The following is a 25,189-nucleotide window of genomic DNA, read 5'->3' on the forward strand; positions in this document are numbered from 1 at the left end:
TCCATCCCTGGATCAGGAAGATACTCTGGAGTAGGAAATGTCAACCCACTGTAGTATTTTTGCCTGGAAAATTCCATGGACAGAGGAGCCTGGTGGGCGACAGTCCACGGGGTCACAAAGAGTCAGACATGACTAACCATGCACATGCACCCATGCACAGAATGGTGACTTGATGAAAGCCACATTTTAAAAAGGTCACATTGGGGACTTCCCTGGCAGTCCAGTGGTTAGGAATCTGCCTTGCAATGCAGGGGACACGGTTAGGGAGCTAAGATCCCACATCAGTTCAGTTCAGCTCAGTTGCTCAGTCCTGTCCAACTCTTTGTGACCCCGTGGACTGCAGCACACCAGGCTTCCCTGTCCATCACCAACTCCCAGAGCCTACTCAAACTCATGTCCATCGAGTTGGTGATGCTATCCAACCATCTGATCCTCTGTTGTCCCCTTCTCCTCCAGCCTTCAGTCTTTCCCAGCATCAGAGTCTTTTCAAATTAGTCAGTTCTTTGCATCAGGTGGCCATAGTATTTTGGAGTTTCCGCTTCAGTATCAGTCCTTCCAATGAATATTCAGGACTGATTTCTTTTGGGATCGACTGGTTGGATCTCCTTGCTGTCCAAGGGACTCTCAAGAGTCTTCTCCAACACCACAGTTCGAAAGCATCTGTTCCTCAGCACTCAGCTTTCTTTATGGTTCAACTCTCACATCCATACATAACTACTGGAAAAACCACAGCTTTGACTAGATGGACCTTTGTCAGCAAAGTAATGTCTCTGTTTTTTGATATGCTGTCTAGGTTGGTCATAGCTTTTCTTCCAAGGAGCAAGCGTCTTTATTTTCATGGTTGCAAGTCACCATCTTCAGTGATTTTGGAGCCCCTAAAAATAAAGTCTCTCACTATTTACATTGTTTGCCCATCTATTTCCCATGAAGGGATGGGACCAGGTGCCATGATCTTAGTTTTCTGAATGTGAGTTTAAAGCCAAGTTTTTCACTCTCCTCTTTCACTTTCATCAAGAGGCTCTTTAGTTCTTCACTTTTTGCCATAAGGGTAGTGTCAAAGTAGAGAGAATATCATAATAAAGTCCCATGTATCAATCACCTCATCTTAATAACCGTTATCATTTTACCATATTTCCTTCATTTATTTTCTCTTTGCTGAATTGTTTTAATGTAAGGCCCAGGTATCATGTCTTTAGCTTCTAAATGTTCCAGTATACCTCTGAAATTAAAGATGTTTTCACTCTAGCTTTGTCTTGTCATTCACCCATCAACTCAGATTTTCTCACTTTGAGCTTGGACTATGCTCCTTTTCCTGTCTTACTTCCTTACTGTGTGTCAGCAGAAGAAACTCATTGAATAAGCTATATATTGTAGGCACTGTGCTCAGCCTGGGAGTATAGAGATGAATAACATAATATCTCTACTCCAAAAAAGTTGGGACCTAATGGCTCTCAGAGAAGTCCTCCATGATCTGCCAGCTTCTCATAATACCTGCATGCCATCTTAGGAGAGCCATTTACTTGCTCTGTTCCTTTTGGCTTTATTGACTATGCCAAAGTCTTTGTGTGGATCACAACAAACTGTGGAAAATGCTTAAAGAGATGGGAATAATAGACCACCTTTCCTGCCTCCTGAGAAATCTGTATGCAGGTCAGGAAGCAATAGTTAGAACCGGACATGGAAAAAATGGACTGGTTCCAAACTGGGAAAAGAGTACATCAAGGCTGTATATTGTCACCTTGCTTATTTAACTTTAATGCAGAATACATCATGTGAAATGCTGGGCTGGATGAAGCACAAGCTGGAATGAAGATTGCTGGAAGAAATACCAATAACCTCAGATATGCAAATGACTCCACCCTTATGACAGAAAGTGAAGAAGAACTAAAGAGTCTCTTGATGAAAGTGAAAGAGGAGAGTGAAAAGACCCCACATGCAGTGGGGCAACTAAGCTCACACACTGCAGCTACTGAAGCCCATGTGCAGCAACAAAGACCCAGCATAGCCAAAATAAAAAATAATAATTTTTTAAAAAGATCATATTGGTTGAAGTGTGAGGGAAAGAAATACAGGGTTGAGGGTATTCACAGGCCAGACTTGATAAATAAATGTGCAGCATACAGTTGTGAACTCAGAGGAGGACTGTCCTTTATTCCTATTTAGAAAGCATACTTTTTCAAATTTATACAAAATCTTTTAAAATTTTGGACAGTCACTGCAATCTCTCACGTTGCTTTTCTTTCCTTTCTACTTAAGGGGTTTATTTTAATGACAGTGAGAGAAAAATGTACTACCACGTTGGAAACTGGTACTGATTTAACAGTTATGGAGTGTCAGAATTAACTCAAAATGTTTGAAATGCAGCTGCTACTTATTATATATCCAGAGAAACTTCCTGGGTGGCAGGAAGTTGAAAGGAAAGGAGAGTTTTGTAATCACCAAGTAATTTGAAATATAAATAACTTTGATGTGGTAAATGTAAGTGCTCAGATCATAAGGACTAGGTTTCCTCCAGAATATGCATGGATTGGACAAAGGAGGATAGGGGCTGGGGTGACAGACGCTTTATATTACATTTATTTTTTGTCTCTCTAGAAACAAACGAGAGCTTTGGGTCCCAAACCATAACCATACTCCCCCATTCCTACCTTAAATGTCTCTCATATGGGTCATTTCTTCCAAGATGGTTCATACGGGGAAAATTAAAAGATACAAACAGCTTGGCCAAATTCCATAGCTGTTGTTTTGTGTGTCTGGAAGACTGAAAAAGTCTGTTATTCCAATTATGAGCAATGAGTTACCAGTTGGACAATTTGTCATTGCTTTCTTTTTCTCAAAAACATGCATTTTTCACGCCCCCCTGCTTAGGTGTTCCCTGTAAATGATGAGCCACCAGTGCTAAAGGCGGACCTCATTCCCATGATGCATTGCTCCGAGGGTGAAGAGGTGGTCATCACTTCTGAATACATTTTTGCTACTGATGTGGACAGTGATGATCTGAAGCTGATGTTCGTGATTGTTGGAGAACCTCAGCATGGGACTGTGAGGAGAGCTGGGGTTAGGGTACATCAATTCTCTCAGGAAGATGTTGTCGCAGGGGTTGTGACGTACAAACACACAGGTAAATGACAGCATTGTGGTGAGTCTGGGCTCGGGTGCAACAACATTACAGAGTCTTAGCTCACTTCTTGCTGTGGGCTCTGATAATCTCAGTTTTAATGCTTGTTTCCATTAAAACCAGAGAAGCTGCAGCGGGAGCCCATGTCCTATTTTTCAAATATGATCACGATATTCAGCAGTATTTCTAGATCTCTCAGTAATACAGTGAATTTCACAGAAAGAGCAAGTGTTATTGGTGCTATGTTCCTGATGCTTCCACATAGACTTTCAATTCACTCTGGCTTGTCCCCATCCCTATTATGGTCAACTTGAAGAAGGCTATTTGGCCATCCCACTCTGGTTCCATATATCATACCAAAAATGCCTGAAGTAGGTTCCCTAAGGTAATCATATTATTAACTTGAGAAATTTTCTTATTATCAGCTAGTTCCTAAGAAGTAACTGGTCTGCCCTTTGAGTTCTTGAAGAGCAAAGGTGATGTTTTTTTTTTTTTATGTCTTCCTTTCATTAATTTATTAACTCATATTTATTGTGCACCTACAAAGGTGATGTTTTATGCTTTGCGTAACTTGCCCTCAGCACCTGACAGTCGTGAATACAGATTGGAAATACAGTAAATGCTTGTTTGCTAGCATTGTAGTTAAATTTCTGGCATTGTATTATATTGCTATCTAGGTGGCATTTGTTCCTTATGTAAAATATTCATGTAAAAAATGTTGTCAATATCTGAAATCTACAGATCACGGTGGTATGCATAGTAGGCTCAAAGGAGTATAATCCAGACGCTAAGATGAACCCCACTCCCATGGAAAGATGATAGTAACACCTCTGTCCTTCATGACATCACTACCCCTGCCAAATCTGATTTATGGGTTGGGGGCACTTCCTCAGTGATAATGCTGTGGACTTCCTGTAACTAACTTTTATCACAATCCATTACTGTTTCATGTTTACTCGTCCATATGCCTTGCTAACCTAGATTCCAGGGGGAAGAATGGCTGAGTGTGCCAGGCCAGGTGAGTGGTACAGGAAATAAGAGGTGTCAGAATTCAAATCTTTTTATTTGAAAAAAACAGAGGAAGAGAATACAAGCAGTGATGTGGGAGGGAATTCAAGGAGGGGAACTGAGATGGCTCAAGTTTAATTTGGACATGGGGGAAAACATTTTGAAATAATATTTTTAAATGTACTTTGGGAAAAAAAAAAAACAGCTTATTAGGATACCAGTTGCCTTAGGGCCAGTTAGTATGACATACTTTAATCACTCCACTAGACATCTCTTTGCTTGAAATAATATCTCTTTATCCTCACTCTGTTAAGTCTTTGTTGTTGTTCAGTTGGTAAGTTGTGTCTGACTCTTTGCAACCCCATGAACTGCAGCATGCCAGGCTTCTGTGTCCTTCACTTCCTCCCGGAATTTGTGCCAATTCCTGTCCATTGGTTGGGGATACCATCCAACCATCTCATCCTCTGTCACCCTCTTCTTTTCCTGCTTTCAATCTTTCCCAGCATCAGGGTCTTTTCCAATAAGTGGGCTCTTCGCATCAGGTGGCCAAAGTATTGGAGCTTCAGCACCAATCCTTCCGATGATTATTCAGGGTTGATTTCCTTTAGGATTGGCTAGTTGATCTCCTTGTTGTCCAAGGGACTCTCAAGAGTCTTCTCAAGCACCATAGCTGGAAAGCATCAATTTTTCCATGCTCAGCCTTTTTTGTGGTCCAACTCTCACATCTGTACATGACTTAGAAAAGGTTTTGTTAGATCTTTCCTTGTCCTGAGAAGTATAGTCCACTTACTCAATGTCTCTCAATGTCAGAGTTTGCAAATAGGTGCTTCTTTTTGATTTTCCCACACAGACTATCAGAAAAGTGATCTAGAGACCGATATTATGGTTTGTTACATAATTTTAACATCTTTGAAAGGCTCATTTGGCATAGATACATTATGGGTGAGATGAAACTATCTTCCTTCAAGCCTGTGCCTTGTTCCAGGTACTAAACAATAAGTAGATATATGTATAACTCTCGTTTAGTGTGATGGTCATATAAGGAGTGTTAACACATTTTTTTTTTCTTCAAAGACCTAGTAGGACACTGGTGCGAATTCTTTGAGATAGACATTTTTGTTATGTTAATAAATTAACAGAAATACTGTATTCAAAAAATATTTTATTTGAATGATAGTTTTGCTTGTAATGTTCACTCAGTTACTCGGTAGTGATTAGCACTGTTCTAGAATGAGTAATGGCACCCCACTCCAGTACTCTTGCTTGGAAAATCCCATGGATAGAGGAGCCTGGTGGGCTGCAGTCCATGGGGTTGCTACGAGTCGGACATGACTGAGTGACTTCACATTCACTTTTCACTTTCATGCATTGGAGAAGGAAATGGCAACCCACTCCAGTGTTCTTGCCTGGAGAATCCCAGGGACGGGGGAGCCTGGTGGGCTGCCGTCTATGCCGCACAGAGTCGGACACGACTGAAGCGACTTAGCAGCAGTAGCAGCAGAATGAGTAAAGAGAAACTCAGAATAGGAGCTAAAATTTCAGTGGCCCTGCGGTTACCTCCATACATTGGTTATCAAGATTACCCAAGAACAATTGTTGTTATTGTAGTTTTAGTTGCTTAGTTGTGTCCAACTGTTTTGCAACCCCATGGACTGTAGCCTGCCATGCTCCTCTTGTCCATGGGATTGTCTAGGCAAGAACACTGGAGTGGGTTGCCTTTGCCTTCTCTAGGGGATCTTCTTGGCTAGGGATTGAAACTGCATCTCCTGCATTGCAGGTGAATTCTTTACTGCTGAGTCACCAGAGAAGCCTGATAACAATTGTATCACCGTTATTTTGTTTGTTTATTTATTTATTTTTGTGATTATGAAAATGAAATATACTCATTACAGAAAGCTTAGAAAATTATGATAAAATTTTGAAAAATCACCTTATTTATCTCAGAAAGATAATCACTATTAACATTTCAGTATTACAATGTTTTCTTTTCCTTTTTCTAATTGTAATTTTTAACATAGTTACGATCATTTTGTATGTGCAATTCCTTTTTTCATTTAGATTCTCATCTAAAAGTGTTTATTAAAATATTATTAAATGTTACAAAATTATTGTAACCATGTTTTAATCATTGAATAATATGTTATGATATAAAATTATTACTAATTTGCTATTCTCCAAACATTAAATATGAGGCCATTCAAAAATTATTTAATAAATAGCAGTCCAGTTAACTGTTTTCAGTATAAATTGTATCTTTAGACTGTATCTCATTTCAAGGTAAAGAATTCTTCGACCCATTTTGTAGCCGTTTTTTTTGTGGCTTAACACTCAGCCAACTTTTCCAGCTCTTTCTATGAATGTCTCACATGCTTTTCTTATATTGAAATTACAGTTACTGAATGTACTATGTTCGGTTTTTTGGTTAAGCTGTTTTCATTTCCTAGAATTATTTTTCCATTCTTCTTCCCCACTCCCTCTTCCTACACATCTTCTCTCCCATCTCCCAGTTCTCTGCCTTATTTGCCTTATAAACCATTCATTATTTAATGCTCAGTACGAAGTGAGCAGGGCCATCTGGAAAGATTTCTCTGACTTTCCCTGGCATGTGCTTTCTGCCCCCCATGCCATCATCAGCCTATCCTCTCATCCTTCTTCACCCTCAGCACCTAATGTGTAATAATCAGGCTGAGATAGATGAATGTTCCATTTAATACGTTAAAAATGGCTAAGAGTAGCAATTTCATACGGTTCCACTTAATATATACACACATCTGTGATAATCTAACCGGACTTCATTTCTTTCCCTCCCATTAGACTGTGTCCCCTCCTGACATATAGTAGGTCTTTGAACATTTGATATTTTTTGAACTGTCTTGACATTTTCACCATGTCTGTCTTTCCCTCTGCTGGAGCACACAGAACACTAATTTTCACACAACAAGCATTAAAGAAGTATTTATCAAGTGAGTATTGCATAAAAAGCTTTATGCCAATTAACTTTTTAATAAATATGGATAGATGAGTGGTTTCTTTCCCCCACTTTTCCTAAAGTAGAAGGCTGATTGTTTAATTTTAATGGCTCAACTTTATTCTTTTCAAAAAAGTAAGCCCAGTCTTCTCGTTCTTTAATCCTTTGGTTACTCAATAATATTTTGAATATTTCCTTGTCTGCCATTTTTTTTTATTGGAATATAATTGCTTTATAATGTTTGTTAATCTCTTCTGTACAGTGAAGTGAATCAGCTATATATATACTTATATCCCCTCCTCTTGAGCTTCCCTCCCACCCCAGCCCCCCATCCCACCTCTCTAGCTCATCGCAGAGCACCAAGCTGGGCTCTCTATGCTATAAGGAAGCTTCCTACTAGCTATCTGTTTTACACATGTAGTATATGTATGTCAACGCTACTTTCTCAATGAGCCCCACACTCTCTTTCCCCTTCTGTGTCTGCAAGTCTGTTCTGTACATCTGCATTTCTATTCCTGCCCTGCAAATAGGTTCATAAGTACCATTTTTCTAGATTCCCTATATATGCATTGGTGGTGTTGTTCAATTGCCCAGTTGTGTCTGACTCTTTGCAACTCTATGGACTGCAGCACGCCAGGCCTCCCTGTCCCTCGCCATCTCCTGAAGTTTGTCCAAGTTCATGTCCATTACATCGGTGATATCATCCAGCCATCTTATCCTCTGACTCCCTCTTCTTATGCCCTCAGTCTTTCCCAGCATCAGGGACTTTTCCAATGAGTCAGCTGTTCATGTCAGGTGACCAAAATATTGATGCTTCAGCTTTACCAAAAGTCCTTTGAATGAGTATTCAGGGATGATTTCCCTTAAGATTGACTGGTTTGATCTCCTTGCTATCCAAGGGACAGTTAAGAGTCTTCTTCAGCACCACAGTTCAAAGGCAGTAATTCTTTGAGGATCTGCCTTCTTTACAGTCCTGCTCTCACAACTGCGTGAACACTGGGGAGATCACAGTCTTGACTATATGGATCTTTGTCAGCAGAGCAATGTCTGCTTTTCAACACACTGTCTAGGTTTGCCATAGCTTTCCTGCCAAGAAGCAATTGTCTTCTTATTTCATGGCTGCAGTCACCATCTCCAGTGATTTTAGAGCCCAAGAAGATGAAATCTGGCACTACTTCTGCCTTCACCTCCTTCTGTTTGCCATGAAGTAATGGGGCCAGATGCCATGATCTTGATTTTTTTAATATTTAGTTTTAAGCAGGCTCATCACTCTCCTTCTTTACCCTCATCAAAAGGCTCTTTACTTCCTCTTTGCTTTCTGCCATTAGAGTGGTATCATTTGTATATCTGAGGTTGTTGATGTTTCTCCTACCTATCTTGATTCCAGCATATATGCTGGAATTTCTTATGATGTGCTCAGCATATAGGTTAAACAAACAGAGGGACAACAGACAGCCCTGTTGTACTGCTTTCTCAATCCTGAACCACTCAGTTGTTCATACAGGGTTCTAACTGTTGCTTCTTGACACGCATACAGGTTTCTCAGGAGACAGGTAAGATGGTCTGGTATTCCCATCTCTTTAAGAGCTTTCCACAGTTTGTTATGATCCACACAGTCAAAGGCTTTGGTGTAGTCAATGAAACAGAAGTAGATATTTTTCTGGAGTTCCCTTGTTTTCTCTTTGATCCAGTGAATGTTGACAATTTGACCTCTGGTTCCTCTTCCTTTTCTAAACCCAGCTTGGATGTCTGGAAGTTCTTGGTTCATGTAATGCTGAAGCCTGGCATGCAAGATTTTAAGCAGGACCTTACTATCATGGGAGATATATGCATTAATATTTGTTTTTTTTCTTTCTGATTTACTATACTCTGTATGACAGATTCTAGGTTCATCTACATCTCTACAGATGACCTATTTTTGTTCCTTTTTATGTTCTGTGTCATTTTTTTAAACAGGTGTAATAATTCCAAGTACAAATGCTCTATAGATTTGACCAATGTGTCCTGTGAAAAGAGAAGTTGCTCCTAATCTTTTGTGCCATAGTCTCATCGAAATTTCAAACATAATTGCTTCCCTCTTGATACTTTTAGAATAATGTATGAGAATTATCAGAAGCACGTCTACATAACTTTTCTGCCCCCTTGGATAGTAAGCATTCCTACTTCTGCGCTGTTCATTAGTAATCCAAGAATAGATTGTCCTATTTACTGATAAAGTATCTAGTCCTGATATTTTCTTCCTTCTTCCTCTCATGACTTAAGTTGGGACCATTTTGAATCCCATAGATGGGAGCTCTCAAGAGTAAAAAGAAGATGAAAATTAGGGTCTCTCCTTATCCAGGTGCTGTTGCTATTTTGCTAACATCTTGACTATATGTAATGGGAAAATACTGAAGCAAGTGACAAAGATGTGGGTTATCTTTGTATTTCACCTATTCAGCTTCTTCTGCATTGAGTGGTTGTTCAATTAAGGTGGTTAATGCAAATGTGAAGACAATTACCAGAGGGACAGGGTGCCTTCTGTTTTCCCTGTGGTTGGTCCTAACACTAATAATTATGGGAGAAGAGCGAAGCCATCCCGAGTCCAGGTTTGTGTCTCCCTTGTTCATTTGTGAACTGTCAGACCCTTGTTAGCCCTGTTTTGCCCCTCCATATGGTGATAGATGGCTGGCAGGGTTTGCACCAGAGGCAACAGATGGGCAAGCATTTCTGCATTATTTTCATGACTCTATTTAATTTCATAGTAAAAAAATTGAGTTTCATGTTTTAACCACGTAAGTTCCTTTCCTTGCCATTCTATGTTTGTAGAGGAAGTCTAAGGCGATTTGATCTTGGTATTCTGCATTTTTTATAAGTCATTTTTCAGCTGTAGTTGTGTCTTCCAGGTGGTGAGATTGGCCTGATGCCTTGTTTTGACGCCATTACATTGGTGGTTTCGGACAGAGAAGCTGGTCCTTTTGTGAATGGCTGCTGTTACAAAGGGCCTCATCCATCTGTTCCTCTTCATGAGTCCTTTCCAATGTATGATCTCAACATCACAGTGTATCCAGTGGACAACCAACCACCTTCAGTTGCCATAGGTGGCCATATTTTTTTCTCTTAAGTTTCTATTATCTCACCTAGTCATACCCATGGTCCAGTGAAATAATGCCCTTTATTATAGTCAAAATAGAAAACCACCATACAAAGTTGCCTCTAATAATTGTCTCAAAACAGACTTGTAGAAACCTCAGATCTGTGAAAGATTACAGGGAAAAAGAAATAACTTGTTTAAAAATTGAGATAAATCCATATGGAGAGAGAATGCAAGTGTGTGTATGTATGTGTGTGTGTGTGTGTGTGTGTGTGTGTATGTTTTAAAATGAAGACAACATTGTAATCCTCAGATACTCTGGTTTTATTTCACATGGGAAAGTATCATTTACCTGGTAGAGACAGTAATTTATTTTATCCATAACAATTTCTATTAGAATAGAGTGAGTATACCAGTGGGACTATTTATATATATTTAACCTTATTTGCTTTTTAGGAAGTCATCTCTTTGTAGGCACTATGTATATGTTCTGACTCTCAGAAAAGAAATGCAAGCATATGTATGAATGTTATTGTAATTTGCAAACTGTCTCCCAAGCAGTGTTCTGGAAAGGAAGCATTATCCCCACAGAATAATTAAGCACTACAGGATAAAAAAAAAGCTCGTTATGAGCAATTCATAATAGTTCTCAGGCAATTAACGCTCTGACAAGCAGAGGTAACAACTGATCTTGAAGAGTATATAAACCACATTCAGTGGCTTATCATTAAAACATTTTGGCAATTCTTATTTTCATTTGTCACTTCTATAGAGACACAGGGGAAATCAGAGTTCCTTGAGAATGACTAAAGGGCTGTACTGGAGCATTTAGTATTTCTTCTATCTTTCTGTAATAGTCTGGCTTTCTTAGAGAAGAAAAAATATAATTCCACAAGTCAAATTAAATTCCACCCATTACCCCTGAATATTTTCACCATAAGGAGAATTACGCTAAAGGAAATGAACATCCCCCATGGAAGTACATTTGTGTATAGGAGACATCTCTGAATTGGAATTTCAATCACTCCCTTTTGTCCTCACTATTCTGATTAGAGGAGTTCACAGTAAGTCATAATTGTGTTATTATTTGTATGCAGGTACCATGTTCGTTGTGGATGAGGGTTTCGCAGCAGCCCTTACTGTTAACCATTTGTCTGCCACTGATCCTGACACTGCACCAGATGACTTGGAATTTGTTTTGGTTTCTCCTCCCCAGTTTGGCTACCTTGAAAACACACTCCCTTCTGCAGGTTTTGAAAAGAGCAATATGGGCATCAGCATAGGTAAGTCATGGTTTTATGTCCAGCAATAATCAGCCTTTGTTTGACACTAGGTTATGATTAGGTTATGTTTAATAACTGGGTTAGGACTTTAAAAATGGTCAAAGTACTGCTGCTGCTGCTGCTAAGCCGCTTCAGTCGTGTCCGACTCTGTGCGACCCCATAGACGGCAGCCCATCAGGCTCCCCTGTCCCTGGGATTCTCCAGGCAAGAACACTGGAGTGGGTTGCCATTTCCTTCTCCAGTGCATCAAAGTGAAAAGTGAAAGTGAAGTCGCTCACTCGTGTCTGACTCCTAGCTTACCCCGTGGACTGTAGCCTACCAGGCTCCTCCATCCATGGGATTTTCCAGGCAGGAGTACTGGAGTGGGGTGCCATTGCCTTCTCCGTTCAAAGTACTACACTTGAGGAGTTATTATTATCACTGATACTTTCAAATACTATTGTTTTTCATTCTAATTTTTCATTTAAAACTTCGCACGTATGGGAGTTTGCTTCAAAATAAATGGAAATTACACTTATGGAAAATGTAAGGATAAATATTGAAGAAATAATGTTTTAAAAGGCCCCCATAGTGAAAAGAATAGCAAACGAAGCAACAGACAAAGAATTAATCTCAAAAATATACAAGCAACTCCTGCAGCTCAATTCCAGAAAAATAAACGACCCAATCAAAAAGTGGGCCAAAGAACTAAACAGACATTTCTCCAAAGAAGACATACAGATGGCTAACAAACACATGAAAAGATGGTCAACATCACTCATTATCAGAGAAATGCAAATCAAAACCACAATGAGGTACCATTTCACACCAGTCAGAATGGCTGCTATCCAAAAGTCTACAAGCAATAAATGCTGGAGAGGGTGTGGAGAAAAGGGAACCCTCTTACACTGTTGGTGGGAATGCAAACTAGTACAGCCATTATGGAGAACAGTGTGGAGATTCCTTAAAAAACTGGAAATAGAACTGCCTTATGACCCAGAAATCCCACTGCTGGGCATACACACCGAAGAAACCAGAATTGAAAGAGACACATGTACCCCAGTGTTCATCACAGCACTGTTTATAATAGCCAGGACATGGAAGCAACCTCGATGTCCATCAGCAGATGAATGGATAAGAAAGCTGTGGTACATATACACAATGGAGTATTACTCAGCCATTAAAAAGAATACATTTGATTCACTTCTAATAAGGTGGATGAAACTGGTGCCTGTTGTACAGAGTGAAGTAAGCCAGAAAGAAAAACACCAGTACAGTATACTAACACATATATATGGAATTTAGAAAGATGGCAATGATGACCCTGTATGCGAGACAGCAAAAGAGACACAGATGTATAGAACAGTCTTTTAGACTCTGTGGGAGAGGGCGAGGGCAGGATGATATGAGAGAATGGCATTGAAACATGTAAATTATCATATGTGAAATGAATTGCCAGTCCAGGTTCAATGCGTGATACAGGGTGCTCAGGGCTGGTGCACTGGGATGACCCAGAGGGATGGGATGGGGAGGGAGATGGGAGGGGGATTCATGATGGGGAACACATGTACACCCACGGCAGATTCAAGTCAATGTATGGCAAAACCAATACAATATTGTAAAGTTTAAAAAAAGGCCCCAATAGCAACACAGAATACTGTGACAGAATAAATCTGGTGGAACTCACAGTCTTATTCTCCCGGTTTCTTTTAACGCTTTTAAAAGATACAGGCAGAAAAGAGTAGGAAATATATCATGGAAATATTGAAGATAATGACATTAACTTTAAAACCAAAGTGTGTCTCAGAAACTTGAATAGCTCTGCTGTTTCACTTGAAAACAACCAAAGCAAAAACAAATGCCAACACTAAAATCATTCAAAGGCAACACTTCAGAAGTAAATTATTCTGTAAGCACCTTTGGGGGCATATCCATTTTAAATACGAGAGAAGCTGGGTTTACAATTAGTTGTGTTAGTAGAATGAATAGGAAAAACAAGACACCACTCAATGCTGCCTACAAGAAACTCACTTCAGCTTCAAGGACAGACACAGGCTTAAAATGAAGGGATGGTAAAAGATATTGCTTGCAAAAGAAAGAGAGCAAGGGTAGATACACATAAACTAGACAAAATAGTCTCCTAAGTCAAAAGTATAACAAGACACAAAGAAGGTCATTATATACTGATAAAGTGTTAATTCATTGAGAGGATATAATAGTGGTAAATGTATATGTATACAATATTGAAACACTTAAATATATTAAGCAAATACTAATAGAACTGAAAAGGGCTTCCCTGGTGGCTCAGAGGTTAAAGCGTCTGCCTCCAATGTGGGAGACCTGGGTTCGATCCCTGGGTCAGGAAGATCCCCTGGAGAAGGAAATGGTAACCCACTCCAGTATTCTTGCCTGGAGTATCCCATGGTCGGAGAAGCCTGGTAGGCTACAGTCCACGGGATCGCAAAGAGTCGGACACGACTGAGTGACTTCACTATACTATGCTGCTGCTGCTGCTGCTGCTGCTGCTGCTGCTAAGTCTCTTCAGTTGTGTCCGACTCTGTGTGACCCCACAGATGGCAGCCCACCAGGCTCTGCCATCCCTGGGATTCTCCAGGTAAGAACACTGGAGTGGGTTGCCATTTCCTTCTCCAATACATGAAAGTGAAAAGTGAAAGTGAAGTCGCTCAGTAAGTGTCCAACTCTTCATGACCCCATGGACTATAGCCTACCAGGCTCCTCCATCCATGGGATTTTCCAGGCAAGAGTACTGGAGTGGGTTGCCGTTACCTTCTCCGGCTCACTATACTATAATAGAACTGAAAAGGGTAATACTCAACAATACAATAATAGTAGGGACTTCAGTGTCCCATTTTCAACAATGGATGAATCATTTGGATGGAAAATCAGTAAGAAAACATTAAACTTGAGCTATATATTAAGCCAGATGAATCCAACAGACATACATATATTCCATTCAACAAAAGTCGAATGCACATTCTTCTCAAATGTACAGGAAACAGTCTCTGGGATAGATCATATGATGAGTCACTAAGGAAGTCTTAACAATTTAAAAAGATCAAAATTGTACCAAGCATCTTGGTACAGATACTTTTTTTTTTAAACCACAATGCCATGAAGTTAAAGTCAGTAACTAGAGATAACTAGAGATAACAAATATGTGAAAATTAACACATTCCTGAATAACCAATGGATCGAAGACTAAATATAAGAAAGAAACTTAAAAATATCAAATAAAAATAGAAACACAACATGGCAAAATATATGGAATGCAGCAAAAACAGTGCTAAGAGGAAAGTTTTATAACAATAAATGCTGCATTAAAAAAGTAAATAACCTATAACTAGAAAAGCAAGAACAAATTAGGCCCATATTTAGCAGAAGGAAGGATATAATAAAGACCAGAGCAGAAACAAATAAAGAACAGATAAACAATAGGGAAAGTTAATGAAACTGAGTTGATTTTTTTAAAAGATAAAGGAAAGTGGCAAACTTTTAGCTAGACTTAACAGCGAAAGTTTGAAAAATTTCCCTCTAAGAACAGGAACAAGACAGAATTTCCCACCTCCATCACTCCTATTCAATATAGTACTGAAAAATCATAGCCAGAGAAGAAGATAAAGAAGGAAATCAGAAAGGAAGAAGTAAAATGTTTCTATTTGCTGATGATGTGATATTATATATATATAGAGAGAAATTCCTAATGACTTCACCAAAAACCATTAGAACTAATGAACAGATTCCATAGTTTCAGGGTAAAAAATCAACATATAAAACTCAGTTGTATTCCTATACATAGACAATAAACTTTCTGAAGAAGAAGAAGAGAAAGCAATCTCATTTATAATAGTATAAAAAACAGTAAAATATATAGGAGTAATTTTAACCAGGGTAGGGAAAAATTTGTATACCAACTATAAGACATAGAATTAGTGTCTTGGTGAAAGAAATTGAAGAGGACGCAAACAAATGGAAAGACATCCCGTGTTCATGGGTTGAAAGTGTTAATATAGCTAAAATGTCCTTACTGCCCAAAGCTATCTGTAGATTCAATGCAATCCCTATCAAAATTCCAATGACTTTTTTTTTTTTTTCACGGAAATAGAACAGATAATCCTAACGTTTGTATGGAACCACAAAAGGCCTCAGATAGCCAAAGAAATCTTGAGAAAAAAAGAGCAAAGTTGGAAGCATCATACCTGCTAATTTCAAATGATTATTGCAAAGCTATCATAATCAAAGCAGAAAAAAATAACAAGCACATAGATCGACATAACAGAATAGTGAGCCCAGAAAGAAAGCCATATATATATGGTCAGTTAATTTTTAATGAAGGAACCAAGAAAATACAATGGGCAAAGCATTCTTTAAGAAGTGATGTTGGGAAAAATGGACAGACACATTCAAAAGAATGAAAGTGGACCATTATCTTACAACACAAAATTTAATAGCTCAAAATGGATTAAAGTCTTGTATATGAGACATGAAACGATAAAGCTGCTAGAAGAAAACATAGGCAGTAAGTTCCGTAACGTGGGTCTGGTGATGATTTTTTTAATTTGACACCAAAACAAAGGTAGAAAAGCAAAATATCAAGAAGTGGGACTATATTAAAATACTTCTGCAGAGGAAGAGAAACAATCAATAAAATGAAAAGAGTATCTTTAGAATGGGAGAAAGTATCTACAAACCACACAGCTGTTAGGAGATAAAATCTAAAATCTATAAATTACTCATACAACTCAATACAAAAAGCTAAACAATCTGATTAAAAAATGAGCAGAGGACTTGAATAGACCTTTTTTCAGAGAAGACATACATGCTTGTATCAAATCAACATGTCTTACACCTTAAACTCACACAGTGATAAGTGAATTATGTCTCAATGGAGTTGGAAGAAAGATTAATGCATTAAAGATGAATTGCATTAATTACAGTTTCTCCTGTGACTTAGGGTGGGGGCCTTAGTTAGCTCAGTTGGTGAAGAATCCGCCTGCAATGCAGGAGACCGGGATTCAGTCCCTGGGTCAGGAAGATCCCCCGGAGGACTCCATTCCAGTATTCTTGCCTGGAAAATCCCATGGACAGAGGAGCCCGGCAGACTACAGCCCATGGGGTTGCAAGAGTCAGACACGACTTAGCGACTAAACCACCGCCTGTGGCTTAATACGCAACACAGAGCATTTTTATCTTTTGATTTAAGTCAATATCAGAATACCGTAAAGCAGGTCAGTTAATTTCACTCATTCCTGCCAGTTGCTTGCTATGCAGTCAAGTAGGCTGACAATAGACTACCATCCTGGTGGCTCAGATGGTAAAGAATCTGCCTGCCATGCAGGAGACTGGGGTTCGATCTCTAGATGGGGAAGATCCCCTGGAGAAAAATGGCAACCCACTCCAGTATTCTTGCCTAAAAAATTCCACGGACAGAGGAGCTTGGTGGGCTACAGCCCATGGGGTTGCAAAGAGCTGGAGACAACTTAGCGACTAACAGGCAGATGATTGATGAACTCTTGATATGCCTTTATATGAAAGAGATGGTTCCTTTCTTGTTCAAATATGACAAGAACTGCTCACTCTGGAGCACTGCTTTTAATCAAGGGACGGTCTCTCTGACATTCATTCCAAGTATGTGAATGATGATCACAGAGTCCCTACATCCTAGTTAGCAGTTACAGCCCTTCTGTTCTCCATGCACATTTTAATTCTTCCTTGTAATTTAGGGGTATGTCTGTATGTTGATGGGTATAGTCATTGTAGAAGTCCCTGATGACTGATCCTTAGGTCAACTGCTGTGATCTCTTATTTACTCTGCTGAGAAATAGGCTATTGGGTTAAGGATTAAGGACCAGTAGCTTGGGAAAATATGTTTTTCTTATTTACCTGCTCCATTTTGGTGTGCTCTAGCTTCGTTTCAGTGGAAAGACATGAAGGCTTTACATATTAACTATGTGCAGTCCAGGCATCTGGGGATGGAACCAACGGCTGACAAGTTTGTGTTGTATGTCACTGATGGGAAGCGACGCTCCATGGAGATACCATTTTACATTATAATCAACGCTACAAATGATGAAGCTCCTGATTTTATAGTGCAGAATATTACTGTAAGAAAGACATTTGAATTTTTAGTCTCTCTTTGTCATTTTCTAATTTTTATTTTCACTTAATCTATTTACATTGGTCTTTGTGCACTTAACACATCAAGTTAATGAGTAAAGAGGGCAGTAACCTATGTTATGTAATGCAATCACTTGATAAATATTTTTCTAATAGTGATGATGATGGTCATGATAATAGTAATTGCTAACAGATAGCAATTGCGTAGTTTAAAGTATAGTTGTCTGTATATAGAACGCAGTACTTGCTAGTAGGTCCTGTTCCAAACCCTTTACATGTGTTCATATTGAATCTTCATAATAGGCTTTTAAAGTGATGGTATTATTATTTCCATGTAATAACTGCAATAAATGAGACTAAAAAGGTTAAGTTAGTGTCCCCAGATCACAGAGCTTGGCAGTAAGTAAAAAGTAGGGGATTTGCACCCTGGTGCTCTGATTCCATAGCATGCAACTTAACCAGTGCTATAATAGCAAGGATTCTTAATCCTCAAACTACAGGCATCTTTTTTATACAGATGTTTATAAAGATATATGACAGGAAAAAATACAATTTCGACCATTATTTTTGTGCAGTTTAAAAATGTTATTATATAATATTTGTTAGTTTTATTTAAAAATTTAGACATAGTTAAAATGGCCCAGCATATCACTGCTGAGACAACTGTTGTCTTAAAAAAATAATAAATATATGTGGTTAAACAAGTTAGAATGTTGTGAAACTTACACAGTGAACTATGAAATTTTCCCTCTTTAACAGTAGCTATGCATGGTCACTCCCCATCAGTTGAGTTTTTAGTAATTAATTTCCACAGAGGTAATTGTGTCCATGCCAATGATATGTATGTATGTATGTATACGACTTTTCTGTATGTTTTCACCTACAAATCAGAGATCATTAATATACCCTACTTTCTACTTAAAAAAACCTTTGGTTACTCTATTTTAATATTTTCATATAAGCATATAATTCTTTTTAAACAATCCTAATTTTTATACAGTTATTTAATCCAGATTTACTCATAACATATTCTGATTAAATGAATGAGTACTGGCTTTGGAGTATGAGGGACTTGGTGTTGCTTTTTACTAGTCGTAGGGTTCTGGGTAAGTTATTTCTCTCTGTGCTTTTGTTTCCTCATCTGCAAAATGTGTATCAGATCTTCCTTTAGGGTGATCTATGACTATCATGATGGTCAGGCACATTTTGCTGTTGTTCAGTTGCTAAGTCATGTCTTACTCTTTGCAACCCCATGGACTGTAGCGCCCCAGGCTCCTCTGTCCTCCACCGTCTCCTGGAGTTTGCTTAAATTCATGTCCATTGAGTTGGTGATGCTATCTAACCATCTCCTTAGAAAATTCTTATTAAATAGGTGTCATTCATTTTAGTCTTGTTACGTCTGTCATCCTTTTTCAGACATTGATCAAATTTGCTTTGAAACAATTATTTTGCCTTATTTTTCACTGAAAATTATCAAATTCTAAATGTAAAAAGTCTTTATTTGATTTTAATTTTCTGCCAAGTCTTAATGGTATATAAGACTTAAAAGGGAGAGATTTAAAAGTCTCAGAATGAGACTTAAAAGCCAGCTCCTGCCATTCCTCCTCTGTTGGCACATGGATTTCTCCGGAGAGCACTTCAGTAATTACGAGAGAGAGAAGAAATTACAAGTGACTCCTTCTATACCTACCTCTATTGTCTTGTATCTGTCTAGGGTTGGAGTTTCTGAAATAATTAGGCCACTGGGAATTTGTCTCTTGCTCGTCTCTGAAAGTAATCATGCCTTTTTTCTCCCCTGTGAATTGCTTACAGAGGCTGTTGAAGAGTAACAAATATGGAGCCCCATGTGTTATTGGCAGAGCTGGCTTTAAGCTTCAAGTGATCTTGTAAAATAGTCATATGTATTTTGCTTTCTTGTGGAAAACTGTATTTATTTTATAGCTAGCTGGGCTTCCATCAAGTTGTGCTGTAACTTGTAGCACAAAAAAATTGAGATTTTTAAGTTATTATAATCTATTTCAAAGCTGTCTACTAGTGAGTTTCTGTGTTTTATGTCTATTTCTCTTAAACCTTTTATTTATAATCTCAATAAATTATTGAATGTACGAAGGAGAATCTCACATTTTTTTGATAAAATTTCCCAGTCATCTTGTGCATGAATTTACCATTTTGTAAATGGGAAAGGCTGCCATACAGTGAGTCCAGGAGTCCTGAGATTTGTAAAGAAAGATGATTAGAACATCTTTTTTAGGTTGCTTTATTAAAGTTTTTGGAGAAAAATGCAAGTTACTATCAAAGATGATTTCCTACTTCTATCACCATGCATTAAATTATTATGCCATCTCAGTTTTTACAATGTTGGCCAGATAAAAGGGAACCAGCATAATTTTAGCCTAAATGTCAGATATTATGATTCTTGTTATGTACATGCAAGTAATTGTAGGAAGGCTCTTTTCAAAGTCCTTAAGAGAGGCTGAAGAGAGAGTATTTTCACAACTCTAAAGCCCATGTCTTCTTCAAACATAAAATGCCCACTCAGCCACAAAGACATTCTTGGATTCCTCCACCCTTTCCTGCTTCTTGTTTATCTGTATTTAGTGCTAGATATTTTTTCCTTGTCTTATAATTAATGATGAACAGGCCATCACAGTCTCATTTGGACTTTGATTCTTTAGAATATTCATATTCTTACAGTGATTCTGTACCTGCCCAATAAGCACATACTAAACTTACATACTCATATTATTTAGATCTTGCTGTATTTCACAGTAGGAATCAGAAATACTTTTTTGTTCCCTTGCTATGAGAAAAAGAAGATGAAGATGACCAAGTACCATGTTAATGGTACGAATGTTTCTAAATAACTAGATCCTACATGAAATGAAAAACATTCAGTTCTCTTTATGCTTAAAGGATTATGAAACTTGAAGTGGGATGGGGGGTTGTTCAGGCAAATTAGTGGTGTGAGGACAGAGAAGAGATCGGGGACCCAGCATTAAAATATATACTGTTGTGTATCCAGGAGCATCCTCTCAACTGTGGTTGACTGTAATTGAGATATAGCAGTGTTTGCTGCAAAGACAAAAATTAACAACACCTAACATCCCCCAGTGTGTATAGCAGATATTTATGCCATTTGTAAAACAGGAAAAAAGAACTGTGAGAGCAGCAAGGTACAGAGGTTAAAATGGCAAGTTAGGACAGCCAGGGTCTACACCCAGTTTTACAGCTGAACTCTGTGACTTCCAGAAGGCAAGCATCTTTTTGATTGCTTTACTCCCTGACCTTTGAATTATGAATCATATATATGAGATTATATATTATATATATATATATATGTTTATATATATCCTTAGTCCTTCATGGAAATGGATAAAGTGCTTTGAAATCCTAAGGTCATGTTAAACTAGCAATTTCTTTTCAGGACTCATTACACACAAACCTCATGGAAAATTTGTGAGGCTCTCTTAAAATTATTTTTTGAGCTTTTTGCCAAAAGAAAGGTTTCATTTCACATGCAGCTGGCTTCTCTTGTCTTTGTTTAGGTGTGTGAGGGTCAGATGAGAGAGCTGGATTCTTCCATCATCAGTGCTACTGACCGGGACATTCCCAAGAACCCCTTGCTGTTCAGTATCACTCACAAACCGCGTCATGGCCTCCTCATCAACAGTGCATTTAGCAGAAACTTTTTTCAATATAAGCAATCAGCCAACCCCGGCCAGAAGCATGAACTTGTCTACAACTTTTCCATGGAACTTCTCAAGAATGGTATATCATGTTTCATTTCAATTTGTTTGTTGTTATTGATTTAATAATTTAACCCAGAAAAGACAGTAATAAATCACAGAAAGAAGAATTGAAGAAATGGCCTTCGCCTGTATTCACTTATCCCTCAAGGGTTTTCTCTGGGCTCTGGATTAATACAGAACATGAAGTCTCAGCTAGACACAGTGGGTAATTGAAAAAGAAATAATATATTTTCTTTCACCTTAAGAGTATCAGCAAAATAATATTTGTGAATTTTGGTATTCTACCCCAAGGTTTTAATCACATAATAAAAAATTCCTTTTTAAAACAATCAAGATTATGGAACTAAATTTGAAGAGATTTGTCTGTCAAAACCTCCACATTTGAAACAAATATAGAACAACCTATAGTAATTCATTATTCTCTGAGGTGATAATTTGCTCTTTAAGGAAATGACAGATTGAAATAGCAGACTAAAGGATTTTTTCATTACTCTTTTTGAAAAATTGATCTTATCCCATTTGCTCATGTGCTCAGATGTATCCAGCTCTTTGTGACCCTATGAAGTGTAGCCTGCCAGGCTCCTCTAGCCATGTGATTTTTCAGGCAAGAATACTGGAGTGTATTGCTATTTCCTTCTCCAGGGGATCTTCCTGACCCAGGGATCAAACCTAAAACTCTGTCAAACTGTTTTCCAAAAGTAGCTGCAGCATTTTACTTTTCTACCAGCTACATATGAAAGTTCCATTTTTTCCATGTGAATGTTATATAGGCTTTAAAAATAGTTTTTTACTTAAATTTTGATTCACCTAAAATTTATTTTGATTGTTGGCTTGAGGTAGGGATCTAAATACAAATTCCTGTAACTAATGAACTAATTTTTTGTTTCATTTAAATACCCTGTCACCATTGTTCTCTTTCAGTTTATTGAATAATATATTTTTTCTCAATGACTTTAAGTAAGACCTTTATCAAATACTAACTTATTTAAATAGGAACTTTTAATGAATTAGGGGGGTACTCCTACTTTATAAAATAGTTTGATTTTACCTTACTGTGCTGATTAATGAGCTCATGCTAGTAGCAATGCCTTGCAAATCAAAACAAATTATTTATGACAGATTTTGAAATGGTTTAATTGTAAGAAAGATTTACTTTTTCTTTTTTCCCTTTGTCCAGGAATGAGGCTGATGTACGTGCACGATGATTCAGAGAGTCTTACTGATGACTTTACAATCCAGGTGTCAGACGGGAAACATAAGATACTTAAAACCGTTTTTGTAGAGGTCACCCCAGTTAATGATGAGAAACCAATGCTGAGCAAGTAAGTTACCTGAAAAGAGTCCATTTGAGATTCTGTATGAAGTTCTAAGGTCTGGACTACTAGATGCAAGTGTAATGTATTTCCTCCAGAGAGAAGTCTTTAACAACTCCTGCCTGTTGCAACTTTCCCGCAGACTTAAGCACCTAGAACCTTCAGTGCAAATGTTAGTTAACATAACTCCTCCTTAAAATTTCTCAAATTAGCCTTCTAATTATTTGGTTTTCCTCTAAAAGTTCTATTTAGTTGTCAGTAATTCAGAATGACCATACATACAATACGGAATGAACAGCGTACTAAATATTTAAGCCCATGCACGTATACACGTACACACAAACCAGAGAGTAATTAATAAATAAATTCAACTAAAGTGTGATCATACAACTGAAGACAGTCCTTGCTGTGGATTTGATTAATCTTTGAGCTAAGAGTGGCTGAGGGGAATATATTGCTGTGATTTTTTTCATTTTCATATTTCATTGTCCTCCAGTCCTCTTCTGTGTCCCATAGGGATCAATACCCTGTTGCCACCTGAGGTCAAGATGATCACCTTTTAAAAATTCTGTACGGATATTATTCATTGCAGACTTTCTCAGGAGCTGATCAGTTTGATCATAGCTACAGAATTTTCATCAGTTATATTTCTTTAGTTCCAGCCATTTCTCTTATCATTGGCAACTGTAGAGAACTGTCCAAGGTCAAAACTTTAGGAAGCTCAACTCTTCGAAGGTCCTAGATCGAGGGAGTTGTGTGCTTCTTGGTACCTCTTTGACCATGTCAATGGTGCAGCATGATGGCCATTGAGTAGACAGTCTAAGTTTTTATTAGGAAGTAAACAACTTCTTGAAAATGTGTAAACTCCCCAGATCTCCTCCACTTTACAGAAAAGAAACAAATCCCTTCCTTATCTTGCTGTTTCCTTATGGCCACTGAGGTCCTTGGAAACCATTATGGGAAATGCTGGAGATAATTTTTGGAGAGTTGCATCTCAGACATCAGATTGGCTAAGAATATTCAATAGGAAATTTTTGTGTGTATGTCCTTAGGATTTGTGTATTTATAAAAATTAAAAACTTTTTCAAATCGTGTTGATTTCTGGGTTTATAACTCATCTCTCTTTTGAAATGTTTTTCCTTGTTTAAGGAATAATTATTTGTTTAAATTTATTTTTATTGGATTATAGTTCCTTTTCACTGTTGTGTTCCCTGGTGGCTCAGGTGGTAAAGAGTCTGCCTACAGGACACCTAGGTTTGATTCCTGGGTTGGGAAGATCCCTTGGAGAAGGGAATGACTACCCACTCCAATATTCTTAACTGGAGAATACCATGGACAGAGGAGCCTGGCAGTCTACAGTCCATGGGATCACAGAGTCAAGTATGACTGAGTGACTAAAACTACTTTCTACTGTACAGCAAAACAAATCAGCAATACACATACTGTTTCCTTATTTTCTCACTGGATGTTAGATTAGTATAATCTTGATTTATAAAACTGAAAATTTAAAAGATATTTTGGTAGTAAAGAGCCTCCTTTCTGATGACCTCACTTTATCTAAGAAAGAGGGAGAGAGGTGAAAAATGATGTTTATTAAATGCTTTCTATACAACAGTGTGCTGGATTTTTTCACATATATTTAGTTAAATCCCCACCAAAATTGTGTGAAGTAGCTATTGTTTTATTCAGTAAGATAACTGAGACCAGAAAAGTAAAATGACTTAAGGCACTCATTCAATCTTATCTGACTTACTATTTCTTGCTAGGTTCTTGCCATTAAACATCCTGGCATAGCTTCATCTACAGAATCACCAAAGCTCCTTCAGCTCTGCTTTGAAATCTCTCCTTTTTTCCCTTCTGTTCTTTTCCCTCCCGTATGTGTCCTTGAGCATATCGCCTCTTGCTTTCTCTCAGAACATGCTCTATTATTTTTTCTCAACTGCATCACCCATTTCTTCCCTTTTCATTCTTTCTGCTAACAAGACACAGGGATATAGTTAATAGTGAAGGGAGCAAATTCTGGAGCCAAACTGTCTTGATTCAGGCACTTATGGGTAGTGTGATCTTGAGGGAAAAAGAATGTGAAAGTTCTAGTCCTTCAGTCATGTTCAACTCTTTGTGACTATGGCCTGTAGCCTGCCAGGATCCTCTGTTCATGGAATTCTCCAGGCAAAAATACTGGAGTGGGTAGCCATTCTCATCTCCAGGGGATCTTCCTGACCCAGAGATCAAGCTCAGGTCTCCCATACTACAGGCAGATTCTTTACCATTTAAGCCACCAGGGAAGCCCTGATTTGATACTGAATATATTACTTAACCTCTTGCTACCTCTTTGTAAATGAGGGTAATAACGGTATCTTTTTCATGTGGTTGTTGAAGGGGTTCAATGAATTAAAATATGTAAAAGTATTTGAAAGACTGGTTAGTACATAGTAAGTTCTCCTAAGTGTCAGTTATTATCATTATTGCTAGCAGGTATCTTCATTTTAGACTGCAATGATGGCTCAGTCCCTCATTCACTTCAGTGCCAAACTGTTTGAAGAAATAGCTTGTGCTTGCTTCT

At 38.1% G+C, this 25,189-nt stretch overlaps 1 protein-coding gene across 1 annotated transcript in view; it reads left to right on the forward strand.

The window, feature by feature from the left end:
- The window catches only part of FREM1 (FRAS1 related extracellular matrix 1), a 149,564-nt gene that overhangs the window by 63,086 nt on the left and 61,289 nt on the right, over positions 1-25,189 (forward strand). Inside the window, exons 15-20 of the mRNA XM_052645063.1 lie at positions 2,869-3,121; positions 9,980-10,174; positions 11,265-11,450; positions 17,355-17,551; positions 21,110-21,332; positions 22,491-22,635. Coding sequence (XP_052501023.1) covers positions 2,869-3,121; positions 9,980-10,174; positions 11,265-11,450; positions 17,355-17,551; positions 21,110-21,332; positions 22,491-22,635 — 1,199 coding nt within the window. The remainder of the gene's footprint in view (positions 1-2,868; positions 3,122-9,979; positions 10,175-11,264; positions 11,451-17,354; positions 17,552-21,109; positions 21,333-22,490; positions 22,636-25,189) is intronic.

This window comes from Budorcas taxicolor, chromosome 8, assembly GCF_023091745.1.
Source record: "Budorcas taxicolor isolate Tak-1 chromosome 8, Takin1.1, whole genome shotgun sequence".
Taxonomy (NCBI): domain Eukaryota; kingdom Metazoa; phylum Chordata; class Mammalia; order Artiodactyla; family Bovidae; genus Budorcas; species Budorcas taxicolor.